We start from the raw sequence: 14,177 nt of genomic DNA, 5'->3' as shown, positions 1-14,177 counted from the left end.
TTAGAAACCTGACCTAAACTGGGCTAGATTCTTGATGCTGTTATGAAAAATCTTGCTGGTCGGTCTGGGCTTCTCTCTCGAATGGAGGAGGTGTATACATGCTTGTTTTGGAGCAATCATGTGCATGGAGAAGCAGATGAAAGAGGTAAAGAAAAGTGCCATCTGATTTGCTGATTGCTCCCCGTTTCTAGATGATCTTGGGTGACTTTGATCCTAAGTTGATTCTGTTATTTTCAACCAAAGGAAATCTGACCAATATCAAAGTGCCTGGTACAGTGCTAAAAAAGAGCTATTTTCCAAAGCCAAGGAATGAGCTGAGTGCACAAGTATGTTCATTTCCCACTTCCCAGATGGGCATCTCAAGTGCGACGAGGACAAGATGGAATTCTAATTCACAAAGAAGGGTGTTCCTATTCACTTACGTTCCAAAGAAAGAGCCTGCTTACCCAATAATCCCTTACCAATAACATACATTTATGTTCTAGGACAAAAGACATTTATTTAACACATTCAGTATTTCACATTGTACAAACCCTTAGATTCTCTTTATTCACTGGTCCATTTCTACAACAAATACATCCAAAACACTATATAATAAAATTATTTACAACATTTCCAAATGAGAAGATTTCCTGTTGCCCTACTACTGCTATTCACACACAGTACTTCCACGGCACAATACATCATTAGAGATCTAAAAATGCTCACCCTGTACTCTAGGCTGCTTAGGAAATGTGAAAACTAATAACATAATCGCATTAGCTCCTCTCAATACATGGCAACATTTTAGAAACCTTGAACTTCCTCTTGCAACACCAAAATGGTTCAACAACTCTGCTTTCCCCATTGCACTTTACGAAACAGGCTGCAGGGACTAGGAAAAGGACCACGTTATTAAAATAACTAACTGTACAGAAATGGATTTTTAAAAAGTCACAGCTCAAAATTGCTTTTTGTAAAATTCACACACATTTACAAATATCAAGTCGTCGTCCAGCTTGTTTACTTAGATTTTCTTCGCTTGGATTGCACCACACTGGTTACGTCTGTGGGGGAGAAAGGAAAGACATGTTCAGCTGAGGCAACTTTTTACCGCAGTGCCTTTCAGGCAGTCCACAAGAACCAGGGCTGACCTGAGTGGAGGCCTACTGGACTCTGAGTCAGTCTAAGGGCCTCAAAAGGCCCACTTAGTGTGAAGAGGGTCTCAGGCTTCTCAGCCTGATAAGACTAGGGCCTGGCTGCCAACTGGGGAAATGTTATACAGGTAGTAGGAGGTGAAGCAAACATACATGGAAAAGGTGCCAAGGTGGGGACAGCCTCTTTAGCGGGGCAATTAACCCCACCATCTCCATCACCTGTTTCCATCACTCAACAAAATGATGGATAGACTGACAATGCTTTTAGTCAGAAATCAATGAGTGATGCTACAAGCGAGTGAGTGCCAGAGTACAAAACAAAGCAAAACAGCCTCTGGATCCCTTCTGGGGCTGAACCATTTTTTTTGCACTGAAGAACTCTTAGCCATGCCATAGTCGAAGTCTCTAAATAACATGACCATGACCTTGGTCAGGAAGTGTCTACTATGGCCCAATAGCAATTCAGAGCATGCCACAGCCTGCTCTGAGCCCAGGTGAGCCTGAAGGTTTCATGGAAGAGGTGGGAACTGAGAGGTTTATATCAGTGACAGGGTAACAGTGACATAAAAGGGAGGGAAGGAGTGTGTTTTACTTCCTTTAGTATTATGTCTTCAACCAACCAACTTAATCTTTTCCCATATTTAAACCATCTTTCTCAAAAACTTTTCAACATAAGTCTTCTACAGCAAAGTAACAATGAATAGCCTAAAGCTCTCCAACTGTAAACATTTCTTTAAAATCTCATATTAATATTAAAAATTCACCCTCATTCTTCATGCTGCTCCATAATAGATATTTTTGATTTAAAATATTTTTACTTCCCAATAAGGACCAAAAAAGTGCTATTTAACATAAAGGTGTCAGATGAATTCAACTTACCCCTTTCTAGAAACTAGGCTGAATTTTCTGATGCTGCACATTATTAGGTTCAGTATTCTAAGCAATTTTTATTTTCTTTTTTTTATTATATCATATTTTGAGAATCCAGACTTAAAATGTACATGCAAAAAGCAAAAATTTCACTAAGTAGAATTTTAGCTAAGTAACTGCTAAGAAGTGAAACCTAGATGATTTTCTAAAAGGTGGCCTCTGTGGTGATTTCAGGCTTCTGTTGGTAGAAGTTTCAATACATCTTGCTTCTTGCGGGGAGATCGTGATGCTCATGCCAGGTGGTAGAATTAGTTTCTCTGATTTACTCATTAGTATTTTGCTAATTGGAGGACAGTAAATCTGATACGATGTTGATAATAGTGTTATTTTAATTCCATGTAAATAAACCGAGTCCCACATAGCACACGACTCCCCATGATCAATCAACTCTTTACATCCACCACCTCTCAACCTTCACTTTCATTGTAGATTTGTCATTTGTAGTGAAAACATACTGGGTTTTGTCTTGACTAAGTGTTCATCCTTAGAAAAATATCTGTTACTTAGGTCAACTTTGGGAGCTTCTCCTTTGTTATGATATGAATGATCAAGTGGTGTGTCTAAGCAACACATGTGGCTGGGAAGCATGGTTAGCAGTGGGGGAATAATCAACCTTAGGCTCCACCCTCCATTCCCTCCTTGCTTGTTCCCATCTGTCAGTGCTCAAAAGCACCCAGGGATCTGGCAGGCTGCCTCTGCTTCTGAGGATGAATCAATTAGTGGGGCCATGAGCAAACAAGTTATCTATGCTAGAAACTGCAAAAAAAATTAAAAGTCTTTTAGATACTAGGGTGAGAGGTGGCAGTGGTGGTGTAGGATGTACATTTATACTTCCATGAAAAAGAAAACCTGATCCTGAAGTCTCTATCACCTTCTCTGGATAAATCCAGCCAATCTGGTCACAGAGCAAAGTTACCTTTGATGTTTCTATAAACCTGAAAAGTTATTTTTATGGTTCAATTTTATACTCCCTCTAAAATATTATCACCTTTACCATTCTGTTGAACACAATAAGAAAATCCAGAAGCTAAGTTTTTAAGGTAAGGAATTCTGGGGAAGTAATGTAGTAGGTGAAGGTATATTCAGGATGTATTTAATATGTAAGGCCTGCTCCTTATGGCCACCTAGCTTATCTGATTATGCATAATCCTACCCCAAGCCCCTATTATAAACACCATATGGGGGAAAAAATCACATACATTATTGAAAAACTCTCAGTTGTTGTTTTTTTTTTTTTTTAACCATCAAATATTTTTTTATCTTTGGCTGCACTGTGCTGCTTGCCAGGATCTTAGTTCCTTAACCAGGGATTGAACTTGGGCCACGGCAGTAAAAGCCCAGAATCCTACCCACTAAGCCACCAGGGAACTCCCAACCTTCAAGGATTTTATAAATTAATGTCTTCACAGATATACAAATAGTCCAAAGACTAATATACTTACTTCACTGATGTTCATATTTTACAATCGACTATATGGTAAAAGTGAGGGTCAGTAACAGTCTTTCACGTGGTGTCTATGTATGTCCTTGGGAAACATTTAAATTTGAAAGGGCATTTTTAAAGCATTTTTAAAGTAATTTTTAAATGACTGTCTCATTTTTTGACCATAAGCAAATTTGGCCAAATCTATATAGTTCAAGGTTCTATTAAATCTTCTAGTATGTGAGCTTTACCTTCTACAGAGTTTTATAAATTAACCTTGACCTTGCTCACTTCATTATGCTTTTTACTATTCTTCTAGCCAAGATTCCACTTAATTGTAAAAAAATTCTGGAAATTTCCTTTCAAAATCTGTATGGCTTGTTTCTAAATGACTACAAGAGTACAGTTTCAGGCAGTTACTATTCAGGGTTTTCCTTGGTCTCTCACGTTGCAGGCAGATTGTTTACCAGCTAAGGCACCAGGGAAGCTCTTTCCTTCCATAAGATGTATCTAATTATGCTTATTCTATAATAACAACACCTACATTTCAAGTGTATCTGTATCAGTTCACTCAGTCTTATTTAACTCTTTGTGACCATCTGAGCCACTGATTCCAGTGTATCTGTATACTCTGTGCTTTTTAGATTGCTGCTTTTCAAGTCACTAGCTGTGGACAGGACAGAATTATCACCCCACTTTGTTGTCACAGGCATCTAAGGGCACACCAGGGACACCCACAGCTACTGCTGATTACAGCTTGTTCTGAACTTCCCTCTTATTAGGATATTTCCCCTGGTTTCAAACTTGTACACCAAACTTCATCTTTTTAACTACTGATCCTTTTTCCCAGTTGAAAATATAACACAAAGCTACTATAGACGTAAGACTAAATATAGAATGACAAGGGAAACTACAAAAATCATTTCTGTGTGAATAGGGAATTGATCATGTCAGGAAGCAGAACTACTGATCTGCGTATCTGTAAACACATCTGATCAAGTGCAATTTTAAAAAGTTCACTGATTGGTGGGAGCCAATTTTCATTGTCTGTAATTAAAAGTGGCAGGACGGGGACTCCAGAAGTCAGGTGGTTAACAATCTGCACTTCCGGCACAGGGTGTAGGAGTTCAATCCCTGGTCAGGTAACTAAGATTCCACATGGCATGAGGTGTGGCCAGATTAAAAAAGTGGCAGGGTGCTGGGGGTTGGTGGTGCGGCGGGGGGAACCCAACCAAACAAAATCAAACAACAGATTGGAGAGAGTGACCCATCGAACATGTGGGCCTTGCTGGACTTGCGCAGAAATCATCCATCCCACCGGCTCCAATCTGGTAGTCCGGTGGGCCTTGGTTAGCATGAGGTAAGCAAACTCTTTTCTCAAAGCAGAAGCGTGATGAAGGTCACTGGTTTTCCAATAATACAGAAAGTACCAATACTTCTCATTATAAACTGCTCATAATATTTCTCAGCTTTCAAGATTCTCGTGAAAAAACACAGACTGTTTCTGATTTTGTTTGGGTATATATGACCAAAATCTTAAGAGTACAAAAAGGCAAAACCCTCTCTTCCTTTCAAAACTTGAAGTATTGATGCTGCAGGAAGATGTTTCAGGTACCCAGCACTATATTAAGTCTACAAGTTTGGGACACATGCAGCTTAGAAGCCAGCTTGATATTTTATGACACTGGTTCATTTTTGGATACAACATAGAAGGCCAAATAATATGCATATTAACTCTTTAATCTGGATCCAAGAGCTCTAACACTTAAAAATCAAGAGCTATAGCATTCATTTCTGATTTCAAAAGTAACTTACCCTAGAAGAGTTAAGGATAGATAGCCTGAGGGCTTAAAGCTGATGTGGAGATCTAGACATGACTGTGATTCCTGGGGTCTGGCCAGAACCCTGCCATCCTCTCGGGAGATACTTATGCAGCACTGCTCCATGTAATATCGCAAAGCCTGTGAGTCATTATGACCTCTTCTAAGCCAGTTGCTAAGCTTCAAAGCATGGATGGGACAGGCATTCCAACATGACTACCATCACCTTGGAACAATGTTCAGTTTAAGTGTACAGGCCTGTACACCCCAACCCACTTCTAAAGTAGGCTCCAGCTTTCCATCTTTTCTTGGCTAGCAGTTATCTACAGAGTGGCTCTAATTTGGGCATCTCTTAACTGTCTCAGCTGCCAGATTAGTTCTTTCTGGTGCACTGTAAATGACATCTGTAGTATCCTGAGGCTCTGGGCTCAGGCCAGATTTCCAAAAATCTGGTTGTGTGACATGTCTAAAGGGCAACACTTATTTTCCTGCTTTAAAGATAACTACATACCATATTCTATAGCCTGGAAAACCCTGATCCTTTGGGAAAATACACAAAATTGAGGGGAAGCAGACTTCCTCACAGAACTCCAGGAATCTTCCACGTTATGCTTCCTTCCGAACAAGTTTTTGCCTAGGAGATGATTCCCAGGGAGGGAGAAGGAAGCTGTTGGTTCCACTTCTGCATCCAAAGTGGGGATACCCACAGGACCCTGACTGTGGTATACATGGTATGTCTGGAGAGGAAAGAAGGCCCCTCCCAACCTCTCCCCTATCTGGCAGGCTTGAGGTAAGGTGATGTCTACATCTCTGCTTTGCCTGTACTTGATCTGCAGATTTGTGGCCTCCTCCAGGAACTCCTGTGAGGCATTTGAATTGTGACCCAGAAACGTGACCCAGAAACAGCTGAGCTCTTGCATCACAATCTGCCCTGGTCTTCAGGCTGGTATCCTAATGGTGTGTGACTGTTTCGCAGCAGCCCTGTTGATATCAGGCACTTGGCCAAGATCCCAGCTCTTGTCTAACTCGAGCTACTTAAGCTCAGTACACTTTCTGAGAAGATGATACCCTCCCTCAGCTCTGGGCGTTTGCACACGCTTTACCTTTTACTTGGATGATGCTTCTTCGTTCTCAGTCTCAGTTTAAACATCATTTTCTCCAGAAAGCCTACACTGACTTGACAGAAGAACAAAGCATACCAGGTATTGGGTTGACCAAAAAGTTCCTTTGGTTTTTAAGTAAAAATAAAAAACATATTTTTCATTTTCACCAAAGTATTCACTGTTTCGTTCTACTATCTTCCGCCTTTTTTCAGCCAACTTTATCATCCCATCTTCCCAAAACTTATTTTTTTGAGCAAAGAACTCTCCCAGGTACCTTCTACAGTCTTCCAGGGAAAGGAAACTTTTTCCATTAAGAGAATTTTGTAAAGACCAAAATAAATAGAAATCTGAAGGTGTGATGTCTGGTGAATACAGCAGATGAGTGAGAATTTCCCAGCCAAGCTGTAACACTTTTTGCCTGGTCATCAAAGAAACATGGGGTCTTGTGTTATCCTACTGGAAAATTATGTGTTTTTGTTGACTAATTCCAGAGACTTTTCGTCAAGTGCTGCTTTCAGTTGGTCTAACCGGGAGTAGTACTTGTTGGAATTAATTGTTTGGTTTTTTGAAAAGAGCTCCTAATAGAGGACTCTCTTCCAATCCCACCACATACAACATCACTTACTTTGGATGAAGACCTGCCTTTGATGTGGTTGGTGGTGGTTCACGTCACTTGCCCTATGATCTCTTCTGTCCACATTATTGTACGGTTTCCACTTTTCATTGCCCATCACAATTTATTTTAAAAATGGAACACATTCATTACATTTAAATAGAAAATCACATGCAGAAATATGGTCAAGAAGGTTTTTTTTGCTTATGTGGGATCCAAACATAAAAGTGATTAACATAAACAAGCTGGTGCAAATGATTTTCAAGGCTTGATCTGGATATTTTGAGTATTCAGCTATCTCCTGCATGGTATAACATTGACTAGTCTCAATTAACGTCTCGATTCAATCGCTATCAATTTCAACGGGTCTACCCAGCCATGGAGAATCGTTCAGCAAGAAAACTCCAGCACAAAACTTTGCAAACCACTTTTTACATGTTTGATCAGTCAGAGTAGCTTCTCCGTACACTGCACAGATCTTTGTTTTGCACTTCACTTGTGCTTTTACCTCTCTTGAAATAATAAAGCATAGTATGTAGAAAATGTTCCCTGTTTTCTTCCATCTCCAATACTAAAATGGCTACACATAAAAATCACCAATTTTGATAAGTTTTTTAAAATACACACTGATAATGATAGCTGTCACAATACAATACAAGAAAATTGTTTTAAATGAAGTTAAAAACAACTAAGCACTACTAGAGCTATCTTATGGAAAACAAACAAATGAACTTTTTGGCCAACCCAATAAATACCTCTACAGTACTACATAACGTTGCTATCATGAGAGCACCATAGCAAAATATTTCTTGATAGCTTATAATCGATGTGACAAAGACTATGTTTTTTCACTGTTACATCCCCAGAGCCTGACATGCAGTAAGTACTTAATATATAGTTGATAGATGGTTATTAACATAATAATTACTTATTGGATACTCTTGCACTTAGGCACCACAGTAAGCACCAGGCATACCGTGGTGAGCAAAACCAGACATTTGCTGCCCTAACGGAATATGTATATTAACTACTTACCACATAAATTGACATAAGTTACAACTGTGGTGTTACGAAGGAGAACATGGTGCTATGATTCCACATAGCAAGGACAACTGAGTTAAGATAAGCAGAAAGAGTGAGAAGTTAATGAGGAAAAAAAGGAAGAAAGAGAGACTACTCCCCACAATAGGCATCACATATACCCAGGCTGTGATGAGAGGATGGCATGTCCAAGTTGCTAAGGGAAGTCAAATGAGCTGGGAGAGGTTGACAGGGGCCAGACCAGACAGGACCTGTGGTTCATGCTGACGCTTTTAGACTTTAATCCCAATTATAATGGTAAACCATTAAAAGGTTTAAAGCAGGGAAAAGTGGATGAACTTGAGTCATCTGAGAGAAAATCAGTAGCTTTCTGAGATATATGTGAGGGTGAAGGACAGAGGTGTCAAGCAGGACATGCCTAATGGACAGACAGATGGGACGAGGGGACCAACAGCAAAGGACCTGGCATCAGGAGTGAAAAATCACATCTGTTTTCAGACATGTTGAGTTTGTGGTCCTGTTAAGAATGTATGTGCAATTATCTAAGATCTCTAGAGGTCAGTACTAGAAAAAAAAAATGTATGAGTCATCTGTGAAAGGTTGTAACTAAAGAAGGGAGGCATGAATGAGATTACCTGGGGAGAAAATCTAAGTTGAAGAGAAAAGGTGACTCAGGATTAAAGTTTGAGTAGGCCAACATCTACTGCACGGGTACAGAATCTGAGAAGGAATAGTCAGAAGACTACTGAGAGCTCTGGGTCACAGAAACCAAGAGCAGAGTTCATTTAAAGGAAAGACAGCAGTCAACAGAGAAGAGAAAACTGATTGTGTCAGGTTCTCGAGAAGCTCGGAGAAGATGGGATCAAGAAAGCACTGGCCTTTGGCCTGAAGGAGGGACAGTTACTCTATTACGGCACGAGCAAAGGAGGACACTGGTAGATTTATGTCCTGGTAGTGAGAGCTCTCTGTGAAGAGGTAAAAGTCTCTGCTGAAAGAGAGGACATAAAATAGGAGCCAGAGGTTTAAAAAGAGTAGAGAAAAGGAAAACAAGTTGACCACAGAAACATGAGAAAGACAAAGGAGCCATACTGAGGACCTGTCTGAAGCAACGATCATGAAGCAACCTGCCCTGTTATGTGCTTGCTGCTCTGGTACATACACTGCAAACACACAGTTAAAGGAACTAACAAATAAAGGAAGGACCCACTAAGCAGCAGAAGTCAAAGCAACTTGAAAATGTAAGGAATACAAGCAAAGATGAAGGGCAAAGGCCGCTGAGCTGTGCTAAGAACCCTGTTCTTCTATGTGACCCAGAAACAGCATCCACAGCCCACTGCTAACCTTTAGTAGAGCTGGAGGCTGAAGCAGGCCGAGAGGATCGCTTTCGATGTCCATTTTCCACACTTTCAGAAGCCACAGCTGGCTCGTCAGTGCGCGAGTTTCTTCGGCTTGGAGTTTTGGACTTTTCAATTATCTCTTTGGGCTCACTGCTAACAGAGGGAAGCACAAAGTCCAAAGAGGTGAGGGAATCAAGTCACACAAAAAATAAAGATTAACAGTTTCATTCACAAGGTAGGAGATTAAGAACTATATAACCATTCTGAGGAGACAATGTTCCAGTCTGGGACAATAATCACAGTTACACTCTAATGTTACTGACAATTTAAAAGTGAGTCCATCGTGCATCATCTCACCCTCTCCCTCTCCCACAGAGTCCAAAAGATGGGGAGGGAGGAGGGAGGAGGGTTCGGGATGGGGAACACATGTATGCCTGTGGCGGATTCATTTCGATACATGGCAGAACCAATACAATATTGTAAAGTTTAAAAATAAGATAAAATTAAAAAAAAAAAAGTGAGTCCAGCTTGTTAGATTAGTAAAAATAAAATAAATTTAAGCATAATAATAGCGAGATTGTGGAAAACAGGTAAAAGACATTAAGAACTTGGAACAAACATCATCAAACTTCCTCACCCATTTTACTAAGATGAGGATACTTCCCTTCAAAAGTTAATAGCACCAGGTTCGATGCATGATACAGGATGCTCGGGGCTGGTGCACTGGGATGACCCAGAGGGATGGTAGGGAGAGGGCGATGGGAGGGGGGTTCAGGATGGGGAACACATGTACACCTGTGGCGGATTCATGTCAGTGTATGGCAAAACCAATACAATATTGTAAAGTAAAAAAAAAAAAAGTTAATAGCACCTAAAATCTAGGAAATGAATAACATACACTGACGTTTGCTATGAGTTAGATAGATAATGGCATGTAATATGCCATAAGTCACATTGGAGAATTTATAGGAGAATATATTTACAATACACTGCTGGGTATATTCAGAGAAGGCAATGGCAGCTCACTCCAGTACTCTTGCCTGGAAAATCCCATGGATGGAGGAGCCTGGTGGGCTGCAGTCCATGGGGTCGCTAAGAGTCGGGCACAACTGAGTGACTTCACTTTCACTTTTTACTTTCATGCATTGGAGAAGGAAATGGCAACCCACTCCAGTATTCTTGCCTGGAGAATCCCAGGGACAGAGGAGCCTGGTGGGCTGCCGTCTATGGGGTCGCACAGAGTTGGACACGACTGAAGCGACTTAGCAGCAGCAGCAGCAGCTGCGTATATTGATTGCTCCAATCCCCCTTTTAGTACATGAAGATTAAAAAATAGTAATATCCAGTATTACTGAGGGTATAGGGACAAAAACTCATGATGGAGTGTAAACTGCGCAACCCAATGATTCTCAACGGGCCAGTTTTGCCTCTTAGGGACAGCGGCAATGTCTGGAGACATTTCTGACTGTTATGACTGGGGGATGCCACTAAACATCCTGTAATGCATGAAGCAGCACCCTCCCCCACACTCCACACAGAATTATCTGATCCAGTCAGTAATGCTGAGGCTGAGACACCCTGGTGTAATCCTCTGGCTCAGCAATTCTGTTTCTAGGTGTCTAAGGAAACAAATCTTTTTACAGAGCTCTGATTACACACAAGGATGCCAAAGCATTTTATTCATATTGATGAAGACAGAAGACCGAAATGCTTAACAACGATAGCAGATTAGTTAACTAAATCATGGCACATCTAAATGGAGCTATAAAAATCATGCTATAGAAGGTTAATAATAAAAACTGTTCATAATGCATCATAATAGGGGAATAAAGCTATCACCATTATGAACAGTATAATCTCATTTTCATTGTAACATATATTGAGTATATATGTAACACATATGAATGGGTGTGACATTTATATGTGTGTATACAACATATAAGATTTATATATGGATATAATACTACATATTAGATGTATACAAATACTGTAGTATATATTAATATATACCATCCTTGGAGAGTTTTAACTCTATCTGTACATACTCTGTGAAGAGGACTAGAAGAACTAAAATATACACCATAAATACTGCTGAATTGTAGGAGTACTGGCTAACGGATAACATTCTTCTTCATAATTCTCTGATCTGAATTTCAATTTATCTTTAGTAAACTCTCACTACTTTCACAGTTCAAAAAAATTCATGTTAAAGCCATTAGGGAAAAAAAAGTTGATTACATTTACTTATAAGACATGGAACCAAAACAAACGGAATGCAACAAAAACAAAACAAAAAACCAGTCAAAAGGATGCCTCTTCTGAGAAGTCTTCCCTGACCTCAGTCCCCAAGAGGAGTTGCCCCTTCTGCCTTTTGGGTTCAGAGTCTGTGTCTGGCATTCTAGAGCACCCATCAGGCTGTACAGCATGTTTTTAGTGTCTTGTGTCTTCCACTACAATGTAAGCTTCTTAACCATGGCCTGTCAACTATCCATACCCCTCCACTGCTTACTCCTGCCAGAGGACCCTTTGCCTGGCAATCTGGCCACAGAGTTCATTACCCTAGCTTTACTTTTAACAACTGCCCGGCAAGCCAAGGCAAGTCAAATAGGAGGCTGGGCTGGCACTGCAAGTCAGGGGGATGTACATACCCTTTTAGAAATGGTGTGTAAGGATGGCTTTCTGACTAGGAGTCCAGAAAAGGGTCAAAGACTCTAAGGAAGAGGATTCCTAATGGAGGTGCCTCTTTCTCCTGGTAAAACAAAAGCCTCAGCAATACTGTCCTGGTGTTTATAGGGTCAATGGTCAGGCGACTCAGGGAACAAACACCTATAAGGTATCTTTGGTCTGATTATCTCTTCCCTAGCCATCCAGTTGGTGTATACTTTGAAAAATGCAAATGAATTCAAACATAAGCCCGATCCAAATGAAACTAGACAGGCAGAGTGGTGTTGTAGGAATAGCAATGAATCTGGAGTCAGAAGAACAGGGGTCGAGTCTCACCTATGCATTTACTGGCCATGATATTTAGCTTTATGCTTCAGATTCTTGATCTATAAATTCCCATCTTATCTGCTGCAATACATTAAGTGTGAGAGCTCTGGAGTCAGAAAGCCTGAGTTTGAATCTCAGCTTCACCACTTACTAAACCTGTAGTTCTGGGTGATTTAGTTAACCTCTCTGAACTTTAGGTGCCTTATATGTAAGACAGAATTTTCTTTTCTAATAGATACTGTGAAAATTAAATGTGATAATACATCTAGGGAGCTTTTAGCCCAGCATATGACATGGTATAGCATTCAAATAAATGTTGGCTATTATTACCACCTCACAGGGTAGATATGATGATGAAATGAGAAAATGACTATGAAGCTGTTTTACAATCTACGTTGATACAGAGCATGAAAAATTCTTTAAAATGCTGTCTAGTACATCCCTACACTAAAAAAGGAATGACTTTTTTTAATACAATAATACTCCCCTCCATGGGGTTAGTGAGGTCGAAGCTACAGTTGTATTTCATCTTGTTAGGTTATGTGGGACAGCACAGTATAAAAGACAAAGCGTGAGTTTTGTGGTCAGAGCCCATCTGCCTTTCTCTCACTTGAGGATCAAAGAGCTACACTTAGAAGGCATTGCAAGGAGTACTATTAACGATAATGATGGCAACAATTCCTATATACTGAATACTTACTATTTACTCACTATGCTGAGTGCTGAAAAATGTTATGTGATTCAGTTTCAAAACAACCACAAAAGGCAGAAAACTGGCCACCAAGTTTTATTCAAAGAAATGTTACCTCTGAGAGGCTGGTACTCATGACAGCTCCCTACTTGAGCAGGAAAAAAAACTGGTACAAAGAGTGAAGGAAAAGGCCAAGGTGAGGAGACGTTTAAAGGCTGAGAAAGCTGATACCTTTCAAAGAGGCTTATGCCATATTCATGCTAAGTCTGTAGAAATGATCATCTTACCTTTGTCCAGAGACTATGGCAGCATTTGCCTCGAGTTCTGTTAAAAATACAAAGGACAGAAATGAGATGTAGGAACTTCTCGTGTATATGTCCACTGGGAGAGGCTAGGTATCTGTGGGAATTCTAAATGCCCTGTTTAGGCTGTTGTGTCTCCAAGCATGGCAGGATCCTCACCCTAATGCAGTATAGAGACAGAGCTGGCATGGACACGACTCGACTGTCTGGGGCATAAGACACTAACTCACTCTATTTTTACTTCTACTCCATACTGTGAAATAATCCCGTTTGGATCAACACAACTAAATTCACACTCCCTGTTTCATATTTCATCTAGCTAACTAGGTTAGTAAAACAATCCTCTTCCTCTCATGTAGAAAGCTTCCCTCCTGACATATTTTTTAAACAGTAATCTTCAAATATGTCTTAAATATCCATTAAGGATGTATTCTTCTCCAAAGGATTTTCCCACTGAATTTTAGAGGGGAGACTGCTTTACTCTAAGGTATCACCTACAACCCCATTATGTCCCTCTCTTCCCCAACCTCTCAGCAGTGCCCTCTAAAAACGGAAACCCTCAGTAATTTGTCTAGCTGGGTTTTGCTTAAACGAGTGTGCTATGGATTTACCAGGCGCTTCTTTCTTAGCACCGGCAGAAGAACACCCTCCTCCTCCATTGCCCACCTTTAGGTAGTCTCACCTTTTCCAAAAGACCATCCCTGATGCACCTGGTCTCCAACAGTCCTTTCCCCATCCCCCACTTTCAGGGAATTCAGCCCCTCAGACTCAGTGTACATGTCTAACCTAC

The 14,177-nt window shown here is 40.4% G+C and overlaps 1 protein-coding gene across 19 annotated transcripts in view; it reads right to left on the bottom strand.

The window, feature by feature from the left end:
* Positions 1-479: 479 nt before the first annotated feature.
* The window catches only part of NCOA6 (nuclear receptor coactivator 6), a 96,341-nt gene continuing 82,643 nt past the window's right edge, over positions 480-14,177 (bottom strand). For all 19 annotated transcript variants that reach the window (XM_086332241.1, XM_086332257.1, XM_086332245.1 and 16 more), the window contains 3 exons: positions 13,373-13,409; positions 9,408-9,556; positions 480-1,046 (listed from right to left, as the gene is read on the bottom strand). In XM_086332241.1, the coding sequence (XP_086188367.1) occupies positions 1,003-1,046; positions 9,408-9,556; positions 13,373-13,409 (230 nt within the window). In that variant the 3' untranslated portion in view covers positions 480-1,002. The remainder of the gene's footprint in view (positions 1,047-9,407; positions 9,557-13,372; positions 13,410-14,177) is intronic.

This window comes from Bos grunniens, chromosome 13, assembly GCF_055505025.1.
Source record: "Bos grunniens cultivar Pamir isolate PY7600 chromosome 13, Bosgru_T2T1.0, whole genome shotgun sequence".
NCBI lineage: Eukaryota > Metazoa > Chordata > Mammalia > Artiodactyla > Bovidae > Bos > Bos grunniens.
This window is presented reverse-complemented; position numbering and strand designations above follow the sequence as displayed.